General features: G+C 39.7%; 1 protein-coding gene across 1 annotated transcript in view; it reads left to right on the top strand.

Annotated features, from left to right (window-relative positions):
- Positions 1 to 16,045, top strand: part of pitpnm3 (PITPNM family member 3) — a 99,359-nt gene extending 83,314 nt beyond the window's left edge. The window contains exons 11-20 of the mRNA XM_079824221.1: positions 3,727 to 3,927; positions 4,591 to 4,739; positions 7,803 to 7,919; positions 10,137 to 10,253; positions 11,345 to 11,493; positions 11,732 to 11,881; positions 12,222 to 12,405; positions 13,684 to 13,812; positions 13,907 to 14,295; positions 15,236 to 16,045. Coding sequence (XP_079680347.1) covers positions 3,727 to 3,927; positions 4,591 to 4,739; positions 7,803 to 7,919; positions 10,137 to 10,253; positions 11,345 to 11,493; positions 11,732 to 11,881; positions 12,222 to 12,405; positions 13,684 to 13,812; positions 13,907 to 14,227 — 1,517 coding nt within the window. The 3' untranslated portion in view covers positions 14,228 to 14,295; positions 15,236 to 16,045. The remainder of the gene's footprint in view (positions 1 to 3,726; positions 3,928 to 4,590; positions 4,740 to 7,802; positions 7,920 to 10,136; positions 10,254 to 11,344; positions 11,494 to 11,731; positions 11,882 to 12,221; positions 12,406 to 13,683; positions 13,813 to 13,906; positions 14,296 to 15,235) is intronic.
- Positions 16,046 to 17,345: the final 1,300 nt, after the last annotated feature.

A 17,345-nucleotide genomic window follows, 5' to 3' on the forward strand; every position in this document is an offset into this window, starting at 1 on the left:
AAAGCACACACCATTATAGTGGGAAACTCAGCATCATCATTTCCAGTGCATAACAGCCCTCTCTCCGATGCAGCAATTGACATCTGTCCTCTGCCAGAGCCACAAATGAAACATTAGGTCTCCTTGTTTTAAAAGGACCAGCAATCCCATCTGTAAGCTACCAGCAGGCATGTGAAACAGTGAACGTGGCCGTCAAACTCGACGGCACACGGTGCGCTGAACGCTCAAGCCCTATGAAAAGGCGAACACCGCACCGACGTGGTCATGTTCTCATGAGAGAACATGAACCACCCACGAACAAAGTCTTGGCATGCTCATGATGCGATAGAGGAGTGGGGGCCCGAAGAGATGTACCCGGTGGGGATGCCCCACTGTAATCCTCAGGTCCACCAAAGCTTATTAACTAAAGTAGTCCTTTTCTGATGCACCAGAAAAGAAACTAGATCAGGGAATAAGGAAAGGGACTCAACCCCATTTGAGGTTTCATAGTCTGGACCGCGCATCTAGAGAGTGCCGAGTGACGCGCTGGGTTGCCGTGGCAACCCCCGCTGTCAGCCGGCGCTCGACGGCACACGGCGCGCTGAACGCTCGAGCCCTTACGAGAAAGGTGAGACGAACAACGCGCCGACGTGACCATGCTCTCCTGAGAGAGCATGGATCACCCACGAACGCAATCACACATGTTTATATGTGAGAGAGATCGTGGCCGTCAAATGAGGACAGGAAACAACCGCATCCAGAAACACACGGTTTGAATGACATCTTGAAAAAGACGCAGGGTCAAACCGTGTTGCTCTTTTAGAAAAGGAAAACCGCTCTTTCAGTGCTGAAGCACTCAGGGAGATGACCGCGGCTCACGCAGTTCAGATAGTGCAAGCCTGCGTGAGCACTCAGAAATGGAAACGCCCAGCCAACCAACAACACCAGCTCTTTATCTCCTCTGAAGCGGCCACCCGCTGAAAAGCGCCGTCACACCCGCACTGGAACAGCAATCCTTCTCACGAGACTCGAATAACACTCTTCGTAGACACAGCAATGTCGCTGTTCGGCTCCGAAAAAAAAGGCAATGATCAAGCATTCCACTTCCTTATTTATACCCGCGCTGCGGGGCGGTGCGTGGAATGCGTGGATCGCATGCCAATCTCCATTGGCTCGTTTTTAATACACTCGAAGTAGATTGGTCTCTGAGATCAGATCCCAATTCGTCGGTCAGTTCCGACGTACGTCGAACGTGACCGACTGAAAGGGAACACATACACTACTGTTCAAAAGTTTGAGGTCTGTAAAATATTTTTGTTTTTGAAAGAAGTTTCTTATGTTCACTAAGGTTACGTTTACACGACAATGACATACTGAAACATTTTTTTAAGCATTTTTCAACATTGTGATTCACTTGGAACCGTTGGTATACATGCTGTCTAAGGATGACCAAGTGACATCTGATCACACATTGGTGGTAATAAATTGTACCTATAATTTTGAATAACATGTAAATTTTGTTTTGCATTTGCAACCATTTTGGTCACATCCTGGAGCACTGTCACTGTCACAGCCTCGATTTCACCTTCAATGTCTCACTTGTCAATTATAATTGAATGGATGTCTCATGAACTTAGGAAGTGGCTATTTAATTATATGTTTTCGGTTATCCTCTTTAATGTATTAGCACTGCATCTGTGCACTCTTGCTGTACCCGTCAAGTGTTTGTTTCATTTGTCAAACTAATCTCTTAGACAAATGTTTTCGTCAGTGTCGTGATCACAACAGAATATGTTTGCTAGCATTTATATGCTTCATCTTGGTAAGACTGAGCAGCATTGTTGCAAAAAGCCCATCGCTCACATAAAATAGATGATGGCTTTGGTAACGCTAATGAACTCTGTATCGAAAATGTGATCAGTCTCCCTCTCCGCTTCTCGTGTCTGCATAAAGAGCAGTCTTCTTTCCTTTATTCATCCAGGATTGGTGTAATGTTGCTGTCTTATTCCAGTCCACGCTTTCTGAAGCGAGAGCTCCTGTGAATTTGTATTCTATGTCTGGCTCTGGGGCCTTTAGTGACATGAGAAATTAAGCAGCGTAGCCATGCGTCCTGTGCCCGGCAAAAACTCCACGGAAAAGGTCAAACTGAGATTCTGCGGGGGTTAACTCTGCAAAAACGTACCCAGATAGGAGAGAAGAACGCTCCGCTCTCTGCAGCTTTTTGCAGATTTGTGGCTACGGTTGGAGCGGCATAAGCACATTCTGAACACGCCTTAGCCCAGCTCTCAGAGATTTCACTATGACTGGAAAGCAATAAAATTGCAGGAGCTCGTTTTGATGACCAACACTGATAGGGCTGCCCCTGTTTAGAATTCACACACAGCCTCAGGATTGTGCTCCCTGTCCATCAGCCCTCCATCCTGCTCATCTTCCAGCCCTCTGATTCCCCTTTTCCTGACCCCTATATATATATATATATATATAGTATATAGTATTTTCTATTTTTGTATGTATTTTTTTTCATTACAGTTATCACTACAGTGTATTAGGCAGAGTTTTGTTGCTACATTTGTATCAAGGTTTGTTTTAAAATGTTCTATATAAGTGTATCCGTGGCAACTAGGCATTTACAACCATGTCATACTTGTGAAAATGATTTTTAATCTATATTGTTAGATATGTAGATATGTGTCCTCCCCTCACTTTTTCGGATTGTTCCTATGCTCCTGACATCCAGCCATCCAGCCATCCAGCCATCCCCACCCCCCACATTTCAGTGACTTTCATCATTATTGAAGTCCTGGCCATTTGTGAGCCAATGGCAATGGCAAATGAGAGAGAAGCCAATTGTTAGAATGACAGAGTAGAGGTGCACTTTACCACCTGTAGTGGTCAGTGGCACACAGCTGCCAAGGTCACACGCACATATTCACACTCACACATGCGTGTGGTTGCGCCAATAATGTGGGCCAGCCTAATGGGATGTTTTCTGCACAGGCTGCTGGACTAATGAAAACAGATTCAATTTGCCCCAGTCAGAAATAACAGGAATAACAGGCCATGTGTGCATGTGTGCATATAAAGGGACAGATTAGCTAGGACGGTCACTTAAAGAATTTCTGCCTGCATGTCATTCTGTATTCTCAAAGAGGGAGAAAAGGAGAGCGCTTGATCTCTGTCAGGAAGCATTAAGGAAGCATTGCACAAACATAGTTTGACATTGTGATGAGTTATATCGAGAGTGAAAGGGAGGCTTTTGTTGTTTGGTTGTGCAGTGGCTGAGGGTTTTATAAATTCAATTTAAACAGGCTCTTCTGGGGTCATGATGTTGTGTTGTCTTTAATCAATCCAGGTCTCTTTCTTTCTGTCTTTCTCTCACACACATGCGAACACACATTCATATTCAGTTCATATTTAGAGTCTTTCCATTAAATTAAAATTAATTTCTAAAAACGATTGCCCAGCTGAATCATTCTGCCCTAATGTATAATGTATGCATTTGAGTGTGTGTGTGTGTTAGGATATACAGTATATGAAAAAGTAACATGTGTAGAAGTGTGGTATTATTGCAGCTTTGTTTCATTTCGTTTCACTCCATCAGTCACCCAAGATAGTTTGTTCTGCAGCCTAAGGTATTGATTTGATATTAGTACCAGAGGCTGATATTGTACCTAAGCCACAATTTCGTTCCAACCCTACTCTGTATACATTTCTAACTTTCACCATCATTATCTGTTTTCCCTCCAGTCAATGATATCCACAGCTACCCTGACGTGTTCCTTCCCGGTAGTGCGGTTCCGGTGGGCGCTTCGCACTCCTCCTCTCCCCAGACAGAACACAGCACAGGTGGGCGGGTGGGCGTTGAGGTCCGCAGGTCCAGTTTGACCAGCATGGACAGCCAGTTATCAGGCTGTGGGGAAAGCAGGCTGAGCAGCACCATCGCCAACAGTGAGTGGGCAGCGGGTGGGCGAGCTTTGGGCACAAAATTAAACTCTCGCTAAGTTTATCTAAAGCTCTTTGGTCTTTCGTCAGACCTGCTCTTTACTCCGTACAGCACAAACCTCATAATTAGAGATGCTTTTTGCTCTCCAGCCAAGCAATGCAGTGTTAAGAGCTTGCTGTGCTGCCAAAAGACCTGCTGCAGTGTATTTAACTCTGTTCAAGTTGATCATATCTCAGCTGCAGAGAAAGGACATAATGGCAGTTATTAGTCCAAAACATGGCTGTTTTTTGACACCGCTTTATTATTACACAATCTATTTGTCGCTAACAAAAATTATATAATGGTGGTATAATGTTTAGTATTATTTATAAAAATGGTCTTAAAAGTGGGGAAACAATAAATAAGCCATACTGACCCCAAACTTTTGAAATAAACTGTATTTGTGTGTGTGTGTGTGTGTGTGTGTGTGTGTGTGTGTGTGTGTGTGTGTGTGTGTGTGTGTGTGTGTGTGTGTGTGTGTGTGTGTGTGTGTGTGTGTGTGTGTGTGTGTGTGTGTGTGTGTGTGTGTGTGTGTGTGTGTGTGTGTGTGTGTGTGTGTGTGTGTGTGTGTGTGTGTGGTGTGTGTGTGTGTGTGTGTGTGTGTGTGTGTGTGTGTGTGTGTGTGATAGTCTCCAGCACATGGTGGGGGACTAAGCGGTTGGATTATGCTCTATACTGCCCGGATGTTTTGACGGCGTTTCCCACAGTGGCTCTGCCTCACCTGTTCCACGCTTCCTACTGGGAATCCACCGATGTGGTCGCCTTCCTTCTGCGACAGGTACATTCAGAGCAATTCACAGCCAAGCCCCACTCAGATTTTGTAAAACTGTATTTTTTTTGTGATTATTATGCATCATTAAAACCCTCATCCTTCCCTCGGGTCATATTTTTTTAAAATAAAAAATTGAATTCATTGGAGTGGTCCAAGACCCTAGGACTTTTGTCACACTTGAACCACGAATGCACAAAAAGATTGACTGGATCAGATACATCCGTATCTGAATGTATACTGAAGAGAAATTACTCTAGGACCCAGCGGAACTGCTATAAGGCCATCTAGTGGCAGAAGTCATGAAATATCATGTTATATTATATTTTTTTCAACAAGAGGTTGGCAAAGACACCCAATGTAAGATATTTTGAACTGAATTAAAAGGGTTATGCATGATATTGTGAGTTATTTTGAATTTAAGTTGAAAGAATGTGAAGAATGTGCTTAAATTGCAATTGATTTATTATTTATTGATAAAATCTAGTAATTTAAAGGTAAGTAAAATAAAAAAAATATAAGAATAAAATAAAATAAGTATAATAGGGCTTAGGGTAATTTTGACCCGCAAGGGAAGGATTTGTTACAATGTGCGAGGGAAGGATGAGGGTTAAGGTCAAATAAATGTAAATTACACTTCAAACTCCCTGACTATTGCTCTCCCCATGCCAGAGAAATCAAAGTTTTACAACATCACAAGACTGCAGGAAGAAAGATTTTAGAAACCCTGTTCTTACAATGTCCTCTATCAAATGAGTATCTTTGCCTGCTCTTTTTGATATGTTCCCAACTCATCCCCTTACTTCCTCTTGGTCTTTTGTGCTGGAAATTTAGATTCATCCGAAGGGCTGTATCCTATTCTAATATGCCTTTTTTATTCATATCAGCCGTACCTCTGGCTGAGAGACAAATAAATGTGGCACATCCTTCACTTTCAGAGACTTTTGAAGATCAAATCACTGATGTACTTCTCAATGCAGATGTACGCGGGCTTCACTTAAGAGTGTCAAATGCAAATTGAACCTCTTATTATATTCATTCTTAAGAAGATGTCTCGGCACAGGTGGGGAGGAAGCAGTCAATTCAGGCAAATCATAGACCAATCTATCTTTCTGAATGCCGTTCCTTCATAATTGTCTTTGCCTGCATGAAAGGGAGATAGAGCTGACAAGAGTTTCAGCTGCAGTGTACGGTTTAGGTGTCACACGCCAGATAGTGTTGTTATCTATGTGCAAATTTTGTGCTTTGGTTTCATGTTTTATGTATTTAGTCTAATCTGTTTGTTAACTCTCCTTAGCGTATTATGCGTTCCTCAGGGCCTGCTAAATGGAAAGCTATCATTGTAGACACAATTATGGCATGATCAAGTCATTACACACCACTTATACATTTCGAAATGTCATGTGAATGGATGGAATCTCGCTGAAATGTGTAGAGTCATTCAGAAATTTGAACATGGGTCAGTAGTATGAGAAACTAGGGGTTTCTGTGTATTATGGTCACTTCAAGTGACATGACACAATGTTATTTTACTATTATATAAACTATTATAGTATTTATTCATATTTTTAATTAACTTTTTATTTTTATGTTTTTTAGTTTTCGTTTTAATATCGGTAATTTTGTTATGTGCTTTTGTCAATTTTATGTTTTTAAATATATATTTCTATTTAGCTTTATTTTTATTTCAGTTTTAGTACTAACAATTATTTTCAGTTAATTGGCAAGGCAACAATTCCAAGTTTAATCAAATTTTTTGTCTAATATTTACATTTTATTTTATTTCAGCGTAATTTCAGTTAGAGAAAAAAAAAGGTTTTATATTTAGTTAACAATAAAAACATTGACGTGAGACTGACAGATTGTCTTAAACAGACATTATGTGATTTCTATTTCTGCAGCATCACTCAAATCTATTTTTTCCAACCACCTGCTCCACATCTGTATAGTAAACAATCAAATATTCTAATTGGCTGTGACTGTCACGTCAGTTTGAACAGAAAAATGATCACTTGGATCTTGTCTTATGATGGGTCACTTGTATTCAGTTAGCACATTCACTGACAGTCTGCTTACAATATAAACAACTTCAAAGATTGACATCATTTTGAGATTTATGTCCTCAAGTGCAGCTATCGTCTCACATTCAGCAAATCTTCAAGCCTTAAGAGTAATACGAAAGACTAGTAAACATGATCATCTTGATATGGCTCAAATGTTGCAGCAACAAAGACGTTTCATCTACACCTAAGTCCACTGAGTGATTTATTTGTGAAATACCATATTTTTGTTGCCATATTTATCATAATAGCAAGTTATATTGCTGCAGGAAACAGAAAAACATGACAAAGTTTTTATACCTGCATTCAGATTCAATCAGACCTGTACAATTGCAGAATTTAAAGAATGTTTTGCTGTTTATCCTTGAGGAAAATAGCATTTCTTATTATCTACGCTTGGATGGAAAAGGATTACAGCTTGACTATACGTCACTTAAGAAAAAAGGACAATACTGCTGATTCATAGTTTGATTTAACACATTACTACACATGCTGGGCAGTTGTGGCCTAATGGTTTGATTCTCAGTACCGGCAGGAAACGACCGTTGAGCAAGGCACCTAACCCCCAATCGCTTCCCGGGCACCGCAGTGAATGGCTGCCCACTGCTCCTGGTGTGTGTTTCCACGGTTTGCAGTGTATGTGCGTGTTCACTACTCACTGCTCCTAATGTGTGTGTGCACTAACTTTGATGGGTTAATGCAGAGGACAAATTCAGAGTATGGGTAACCCTACTTGGCCTTCATGTCACTTCACTTTTTTCACTTTTACATTTTAAACAGTTATTAAACTGAACTGAACCAACACTGAACTGGCTTGAGTTCAATAATGACACTATTAGTTCTTTTAGAGCTACTTTACTGCACAACTGTCTCATATTTTAAGTTTATGAGTCATTAATCTGTATTGTATTAAGTGCTATTACACACTTCACCTTAAATCTCCCTTAGAGGTTGAACAGCCTCTTGATGACATTAATGATTGGTTGCTAATATCTGTGTGATTGATTGACAGGTGATGCACTACGACTATGTGAAAGCCCAAGAGAAAGACAACTCTGACTCGGCCACCTTCTCCCCTTCAAGTCCAAGAGAAAAGTGGTTACGCAGACGCACACACGTCAAGCTCAGGGTAAGGACATACACGGCCATGCTGACAAAAACACTCTCACATGCATTGGAAGACCTCCAAACACCATTAAGCTTTGCACTTTCGCCCAGGCCTGCAGATGACGTGATGTACGTTCAGCTTACTCTTTATTTTAAGTGTCCGTTGTGATTAATTGTAGACCTCTGTGCATGAAATCTGCTGAGTAAGGTTAGCCATCAGTTAGATGTCAGTATGATAGAAGTATCCATCTGCAGCAGATTTTTATTAAGAAGGAAATATGTGACCCTTGGAATTGATTTTCAGCAGCTAATATGTGGTACTATTGGTACTATTTGGCTTATCAGCAAAACATTTTTTTTTTTATTGTATCTGTCAAATCGGTCAGCTTATCGATATACGCCATAATTTTAATATCAGTGCCTGATTTAAAATAATTGGCTGGTCTCAATGTCAGATTGTAAAGTAAACTGTCAGTCTCACTGTATATTTGGTGCAATAGCTGTTTCGATTGGTGACATTTTTTGGTCCCTTTTAATGGCATTTTTTCCCCCAGAGCCCTGACTAATTTCAGACTCTGGTCTGCAGACAGACGTACACACACACATATCACTCAAGTAAAAATGTGGACTGTAGCAGAGTCCTGACATTGTAGAAGAACTAAAAATATCCCCTCTTTGCCAATGCTTTGAGTTTCTCAAATGCGGCACAATAGCTCAGTGTGTGTGGGCAGAAAATCTGCGCCTTACGGAAATAAGCATCACGGCCGACCTTGATTTACTGCTCGGAGGCACATCAACACAATTACCTAACAGTGCTGTTGAAAACTACTGCCTGTGCAGGTTTACTTGGGTATGTGTTAGGCTCGCGTTCAAAAGAACCCGCCATAATAAAGACCAATTCTTCCCAGTCCTTCACTGAGGTTAAGTATAGCTCACAGAAACACTTCTGTGTGTTATCACCGCTACCTTTTCTTTTCACAGGGAATGGTGTTTTGATCACTCAAGACCTTGATCTGAAATCGTGGTTATTTCTTCCGCCCGCTGAGCCCTTCTCAATGCGCTGATGGCCTCAATAGAGTTTGATCTGAGCTCATGCTAGCCTTTCAAAGGCGTTTCTATGCAGTCGTGTTGTTTTCGAAAGACTCTCCTGATTCTGTTGTGAGACCCTGAATGTCTTTATCCACTTGTGCATGTGTGTATGTATACGGCTTCATTTTGGCTCAGTGAACGGCCTGCAAGGCATAAAGTCGGCACCAACCTGAATCCATGCTTATCCTACATAGCAGCATTCTCCTATTTTGGATCATTCTTGTGTCTGAAGGCCCACTCAGGTGTATCACCAGCACTTTTGGCGGTATGCTGCTTATTGGCTGTGTGTGCATATCGCCCATCATATGGCAATCATGTATAGGCCCATGCCAAGATGATTTATTGACTGACTTAATCAATATGCAAATGGCTGCAAGCTGGATAATGTTTAACCGCTTCATTAAATGACAAATCCGCACAATCAGTCTCATTAGCTTGTGTGGGCTAATGATTTACAGGATTGTACAGCTCTGTGTGGGCTCATGCCATGCTAACATGATAGCATAATATTAACAAAGTCACAGTACTTTGTTTACATGAGGTTAACTTAAACTGAGATTTTTTAGTGGGGCTTGCTAATTCAAATATCACTATGAAGATTTGTCATGCATGGAGTATTAGTTTTACTATAATAGCTAGGGACATTTGAGTCGGGCTTAAGGGGGAAGCTTTTGTGAATTCAGACGCTGTCTCAAAGTCTTGTCTTTGATCTATAAAGCGGCAGAGTAAAAGCTTCTTGTGTTTATCTTCCTCTCTATGTTTGTCTGCTTCGTCTGCTGGCATGAAGGTGACTGCGGACAGTTATTTTCAGGATTTGCATAGCTCTGTGTTTTCCTTGCTTTAATTTCACATTTAAACGCAGCTGCCTCAGCAGGGGCTGCAGGATTTTTTCTTCACTGGGATCTGTGTAGAACAGCGATATCATTAAAATGAAATTTATTGAAGGAGGGAAGGATTAGAGTGTGACACCCTCTTTTGGAAGGACTTTGTACTGCATACTTATGAGACTGCCCCTTTCTCTTTTTTTCCCCTTCTGTCAGTAATGGTGCATGGCAATGGTGTATTATCAGTGTCATTTGCTCTTATTGTGGCAAATTATCTCTTGTGGCAAAAGCAGAGACAAACTAACATCTTTACTTTCTGTCTGCAGAATGTCACTGGAAACCACAGAGTCAATGATGTCATCGCGACCGAGGATGGGTATCAGACCCTGGTTGGTCGTTTCATGTACGGTCCTCTGGATATGGTAACCCTGACTGGCGAAAAGGTGAGAGAGCAGTGGTTCACTATCACTCACTATGCATTTAAACAAGCTATTTGTATGCAACCAAAATGTCAGTCAATATAAAATCATGCTCCCTTACTAGTATCTTTTACAGTATCTACCCACTCCCAATTTTTACACCTTGTGGTAATGTGACTGCATTGGTAAACAATTTCCATCAATATGGAAAGTATTAATTATTTAAATTTTTAAGCCAATAATTAATATATTGGCAATCTTTCTATTGTTCTTTCTACAGGGAAGTTCTAATGTAAACATTATGTACATTATATACAGCATATATGACCCTGGACCACAAAACCAGTCATAAGGGTCCATTTTCTGAATAAATAAGCTTTCCAGTGATGTATGGTTTGTTAGGATAGGACAATATTTGGCCGAGATACAACTATTTGAAACTCTGGAATCTGAGGGTGTAAAAAAAATCGACTTTAAAGTTGTCCAAATGAAGTCCTTAGCAATGCATATTATTAATAATAATACATTTGTGATATATTTACGGTAGGACATTTACAAAATATCTCCATGGAACATGATCTTTACTTAATATCCTAATGACTTTTGGCATAAAAGAAAAATCGATAATTTTAATAATGTATTGTTGGCTATTGCCACAAATATACCCTTGCGACTAATGACAGGTTTTGTGGTCCAGGATCACATATTATACAATATTAATATGGACACAATATTTGCACTTAATAAACATAATATTTACACTACTATTCAAAGATTTGAGGTCAGGATTCTTTAATGAATTTAAAGTTTTTAAAGAACAGCATTTGCTTGAAAAAGAAATCTTTTGTAACAATATAAATGTTTCTACTGTTACTTTTAATCAATGTAATGCATCTTTTGCTGAATAAAAGTATTCAATCATCTTAATGACCCCAAACTTTTGAACGGTATTGTATATTAATATTTACTTCTCAAATAAAGAGTACATTAGATAGCAAAATAGTGTTATCTGTCTGACATTTTGGTGTCGTGACAACTCTAGTATGCATCAATAATCTCCCTCAATCTCATTCGCTCCTTCTCACTGTCTGTTTCTTTGTTGTTTTGTCTTTTAGGTCGACGTGTACGTGATGAACCAGCCGCAGTCGGGTCGCTGGGTGCACTTAGACACCGAGGTGACCAACAGCAGTGGCAGAGTGACCTACACCATCCCCAAAAGCAAAAAGCTGGCTGTGGGAGTCTACCCCATAAAAATGGTTGTCAAGTAAGTCAATGGGAAGATTCTCTGAAGATTACTTGTAATGTATCCAAAAGGGCTGTATCTCAAGGTTGTCTCAGCGGGGATAATTTGCGAGGATTCCAAGAAGCATTCAATTGGCACTTGTAAAACTCTCAACCTGAGGGCTGAAGGAGAATAACTTCTCGTTGTTAAATTGATCTCAAGTTTAATCAAGAGCCGCATCTTTGTTCTCCTCGCACCTCATGTCACTCTTTCCTCGCAGGGGTGACCAGACGAGTGCAGAGGCCTTCCTGACGGTGCTGCCACGGGGGATGGAGTGTGTTGTCTTTAGCATCGATGGTTCATTTGCCGCTAGCGTCTCTATTATGGGCAGTGACCCTAAAGTACGGCCCGGAGCTGTGGATGTGGTCAGGTAACAAATTCACTGAGTGGTTTTGTGTGTAAATGTGTGTGAGAGAGAATCGATGTTTTCATTTCATGCCATAGCAATATTGAAAAGAACCGGCCTGCCGGTGAAACACAATTGGATTTCATTTAATAGAGAGATAGGGAAGTGCTGATACCAGATATCAGATGGGGTTTGGGATTCACAAATGGACAATCTTGGGTTGTTTCCCAGACTGTCCTTGGGCAAATTTAATGCTTTGTCAAATGCAATCTGTCGTTGGAGGACCAGGCGCCATGACTATCCAGAAATCAGTCCGCAAATCATGGGATTGCGCAGAGGGTAAATTATGGTATTTTGCGTGCAGACACTGGCAGGACCTGGGCTACCTGATCATTTACATCACTGGCCGTCCAGACATGCAGAAGCAGAGGGTTGTGTCCTGGCTGTCTCAACACAACTTCCCCCAGGGAATGATCTTCTTTTCGGAGGGGTTGGTGCACGACCCACTTCGCCAGAAAACCATCTTCCTCAGGAACCTGGTGCAAGAGGTAAGTCTATCTGCTACTGTGTCCACGCATATATGGGTCATTCCTGTTCTGCAGGACTTGTTTGAACTCTTTAACTTGTAAAATATGAATATGGCTGTGTTGTAGTTTAATGAAGTGTTTCTATAAAAGGGTACACTAGACTTTCAGAAATATGCTTTAGTCAAGCTCAGGCACTTAAATTGTATGAATCATAACTTCTTATTATGTACACAGTGGAAAATGAACAGGATGCCTAACAGGATGGAAGTAACAAGCTGAATTTAAACATTGCTCAGTGAGGGATTAAGATGAGGGTGTCAATTTGATTATTGTTAATTAACAATTTTATATTATATAGATTTTGTGATTTGAAAAAATAACCAACCCATACCAGAAAACATCACAGATTTCATCAAATCCATTGCTAATCCATTACTTTCCATTGCAAAACTTGCTTTTGTCTTCCCAATAAAAATGATGTCACTTTCTGGAGGATGATGTGATTGAGGAATTTGCTTTTGGGATACTAACATGAAAGAAAGTGAAGTTGAGGACATATACTTTAAGATTAATTACCAGTTAAAACAGTTTTCTTCAGAAAATGTGCTTTGTTTTGAAATATTGTCATTTATACCTCAATTGTTTATTAAACTGCCAGATTTTCTTTTCAGAAGCATCTGAGAATATGGCAGAATTGTAAACACCCATTAAAACCAGTGAAATTGTTTAAAATTCACACTTATTTTCAGTTAATTGTGTTTGGGATCAGTTCGTTTTTTCAAAAGAAATGTATACTTTTATTCAGCAATAACACATTAAATTGATCAAAGTCATTTTCAACATTGATGATAATAAGAATAATAAAAATGATTCTTGAGCATCAAATCAGCCTATTAGAATGATTCCTGATGGATCATGTGACTGAAGAATGGCATAATGGCTACTGAATATTCAGCTTTGCCATCACAGGAATAAATTACATTTTAAAATGTATTGTCAAAATTTAAGGCCATGTTGATCATAAGAGACTCCTTGCACAAAATGTTACGGGCACCAAACTTTTGAAATATAAATTAGAAATATATGATGGGGACCATCATATAACACAAAGTAGGAATTACCATGTGGAAGTCACTTTTCTTTATTCCTTTATTTCTTTATTCCTTCTATATCTCTTGGCCTAGTTCTCTCACGCTCACTTCCCGTCTCACGCATGAGTAGTCACACAGGAACTGAGGTGTTTTCTTAGTGTATCCTCAGGCCGTCTATCACACTTTGCCCTTTTCTCATGTTTGCCAGTGTCACATTAAAATCAACTGTGCCTACGGCTCCATGAAGGACATTTCCGTCTATAGCATGCTGGGCCTCAGCCCCAACCAGATATATATAGTGGGACGGCCCTCCAAGAAGTACCAGAATCAGTGCCAGGTTAATTGACTTTGATTCTTCCTTGTCTTTCATTCAATTTCCTCCATAACTGGCAAAAAAATGGTTTCTCATTCAATCTTCCTCTCATTCAAAGTTCCTGAGCGAGGGCTATGCAGTACATCTCTCCTCCTTGCAGTTCAGTCACAGAGCCCGGCCCAAGAAGACCGCTTCAGTGCGAATGGTGCTTCGAAAGGGCTCATTTGGTCTTTCGGCCAAACCGGACTTCTTGTGTAAGCGCACACACCTTCGTCGCACAATGTCGGTGCAGCAGCCTGAGCCGCCCATGACACCCAACCCTAAACCAGAACGAGCACAGAGCCAACCTGAGACGGACAAGGACCACGGGGGTGGAGGGGGTCCAGGCCATGCCATGTGGGCACGGGGGTCCATGCTCCGTGGTGACACCACTCCTTGACCCAAGAGAAACATAGGAGGGATGGAAAAAGGACTAATGGGATTGATCTCTCGGTGGACAGAGCCTAGGTAAGCCACATTTTTGTGTTTCACTGTGATGCTTTTGGAATGTTTTTTATGTAAACATGCTCTACTCCAGTGGGTCTCTTCCAAGAGGTCGTGAGATTGCTTAAAATGATTTAAAATAAGACAAAAAAGATTTAAAATAAGCAAAAAAAAGATTTTAAGATTTTAATTTATAAATAATTATAAATATTTCCTATTTGTATATATAAAAATGGATAGAAACTCTTTTTTGTGATTTAAAAATGTATTTTGGGGGAAAAAAAATCACCCTTTAGGCTGTTTTGTTTTCATCTCTAATCATTATAAAGAGATTTTGAATGAGGATGGAGCATGCTCATATTTTAAATTTGATTTAAATTAAAATTTCAAATGAATCTAATATTCTCACCGCATCACAATTGTGCTGTAAAATATTCCTGAATGCAATGTTAGTGTCGCTGAATTAATAACCCCAAATTTGTATTCAGACCCCAGCAGTATCAGTTTTCTCCTTGAATGATTTAGCGGCTTTATCCTGTCAAATAGGAAAAAAAGTGATTAGGGACAGTACTAGTGGCTCGACATCCTTCCGAACCTCTGCATTAAATCAGAGCGTGCTCCTCCTCCCGCTCCACTTCGTTCATAATCGGGACTGTAGAAAAGGCTGAAGGATTATTAATAGAGCCCGGGCCTCCCACCGCCTCATATCCCATCACGCCACGCAAATCTGAATGCAAATGTGCAACTGAGGGGCTTCTCTGCTGGGCCCGGTGATCCGCAAATAGAGTGCCCAGACATGCTCCGACTGCAGCACTCTCCCATTTTGCCAAATAATGATTGGATTGTTACTGTCATTTTCTCTGATGATTTTCCTAATGAGATAGATATTTACATGTGCGCTCATCGTGACTGCTGTGTGAAGCAATCCTTAATTCACAATCTCTCTCCTCCCTCAACCCAACAGCACATTTACTACTACTTCTGCTGATATTACACACCATATAATAAGACAAATCCGACCTGAGCTGATAAACTCTCTTCAGTGAAGTGCCCTCCGCATGGATCTGACACAGCAGCACACAAACTTTGAGTCCTGATGCTCTGTTTAAGCAGAAGAATCAGAGGAGTTGTTTCGAAATTCAAATACGTCCATGTTTCATCCGTCCGAGATGCTTTGGAGTTGTACGTCGGGAGCTTGGATTATTTAGCATCCTACGAAGGATTCCTCACATCACCCATCAGGAAGAAAGAAGATATCTGAAAACATCACATTTCCTCATGCCTAAGCAATACGGAGGAAAAGGGAGGGCAAGTATCCCGCTGTTCGGACAGGTGGCAGCGTTGACTCTTGCAATAATCCCTCTGTTTTAATATTGCAGGCATTTGTCTGCTCTCTGGGCGGCTGTCTACAGCCCGCTTGTGGCCAGACGGACTTGCAAAACTGTACATTAACCTTTTGTGCCAGTGAGGCGACCTGGTCTGAACTGTTGTCGCCCGGTCTCTGTTCAGCCAGAACAGAACAGAGTCTGACAGCGATGGCCACTGCTGCTGAACTCCGCCCACTTCTCTGACGGGTCACGCCACAACTCACAGCTCTCTGGTACACAGCAGAAGCATATTTATAACCATCTGTGGTTTTTCTTGTGCCTGTCTCTGACCCGTGTTGTAAATTGAAGTGGCACTGAGACGAGCATAGTATGTTTGATGGATATGAAAGTGGCAATAGCTGACTGCAGCAGTGCTCACACTGCAATAAAGCATTTTCTTAACCCGTATTTTTGTCTCTTTTTCCAGTACAAATATTTAAACATCCTTAAAACAAGATACATTTACTTAAAGCATAAGAATTATTTTCTGAAAGTACATTTATTTATCTAAGGAATAGATAAATAAATGAAAAATTGTTAGATTTGAATGAAAATTCTAATAGGGTAAGAAAAATTATTTATAATTTATAAAATAATACATTTTATTAAAGAACATACACTACCATTAAAAAGGTTTTATTATTTTTTTTTTTAAAGAAATTAATACTTTTATTCAGCAAGAATGTATTGAATTTCACATGGTTGCAAAAGGGTTATTATTATACATTTTCTATTCATTAAACAATCCTACAAAAAGTCAATGTTTCCATAAAAATATTATGATCATGTGACACTGAAGACTGGAATAATGGCTGCTGAAAATTCAGCTTTGCTACCACAGGAATAAATTGCATTTTAAAATATATTAAAATAGTTTTAACATTTTATTACAATATCAAATTGTAATAATATTTCACAATATTACTGTTTTTACTGTATTTTTGATCAAATAAGTGCATTGGTGAGCATAAGAGATCTCGGTAACACTTTACAATAAGGTTTCATTAGTTGACTACATTAGTTGACATAAACTAATAATGAGCTGCACATTTACAGCATTTATTAATCTTTGTTAATGTTAATTTCAACATTTACTAATACATTATTAAAATCAAAGTTATATTTGTTAACATTAATGCACTATGAACTAACATGCATGAACAAACAATGAACAGCTGGATATCATTTATTTAGATGAATAAATACAGTAACAAATGTACTGCTCATGGTTAGTTCATGTTGACTAATGAAACCTCGCTGTAAAGCGTTACCGAGATTTCTTTCAGAAACATTAAAATATCTTACTGACTCCAAACTTTTGAACGGGTAGTGTATAAATGTAAAAATATAATCTCAACTTTTTGTTTCTCAAGTAAATGCATCTTATTAAGAATATTTTGATATTTTGACTGAAAACCAAAAAATATTTTTTGTAGTGTACCTTAACTGGCCAAATTACTGTTTTAAATTTGTATCGTAAAGTGACCGTGGTTGTTAAGATGTCATTATGTCACATTAATCGGTTGTATCAGTACAAACACACATTGATAATTGTTTACATGTAAATCCATCTCGCTGAGTATGATGGTCTTGTTGAAGAACATACTATATTAGTATTTTATGCTATACTTGAGGACAACCTTGATGTTACACTAAAGAAATGTAAATAAACTACTGTGTTTGAACAAAAGACACTATCAGGCCGCT

This window comes from Gobio gobio (genome assembly GCF_949357685.1).
Source record: "Gobio gobio genome assembly, chromosome: 8".
Lineage (NCBI taxonomy): Eukaryota > Metazoa > Chordata > Actinopteri > Cypriniformes > Gobionidae > Gobio > Gobio gobio.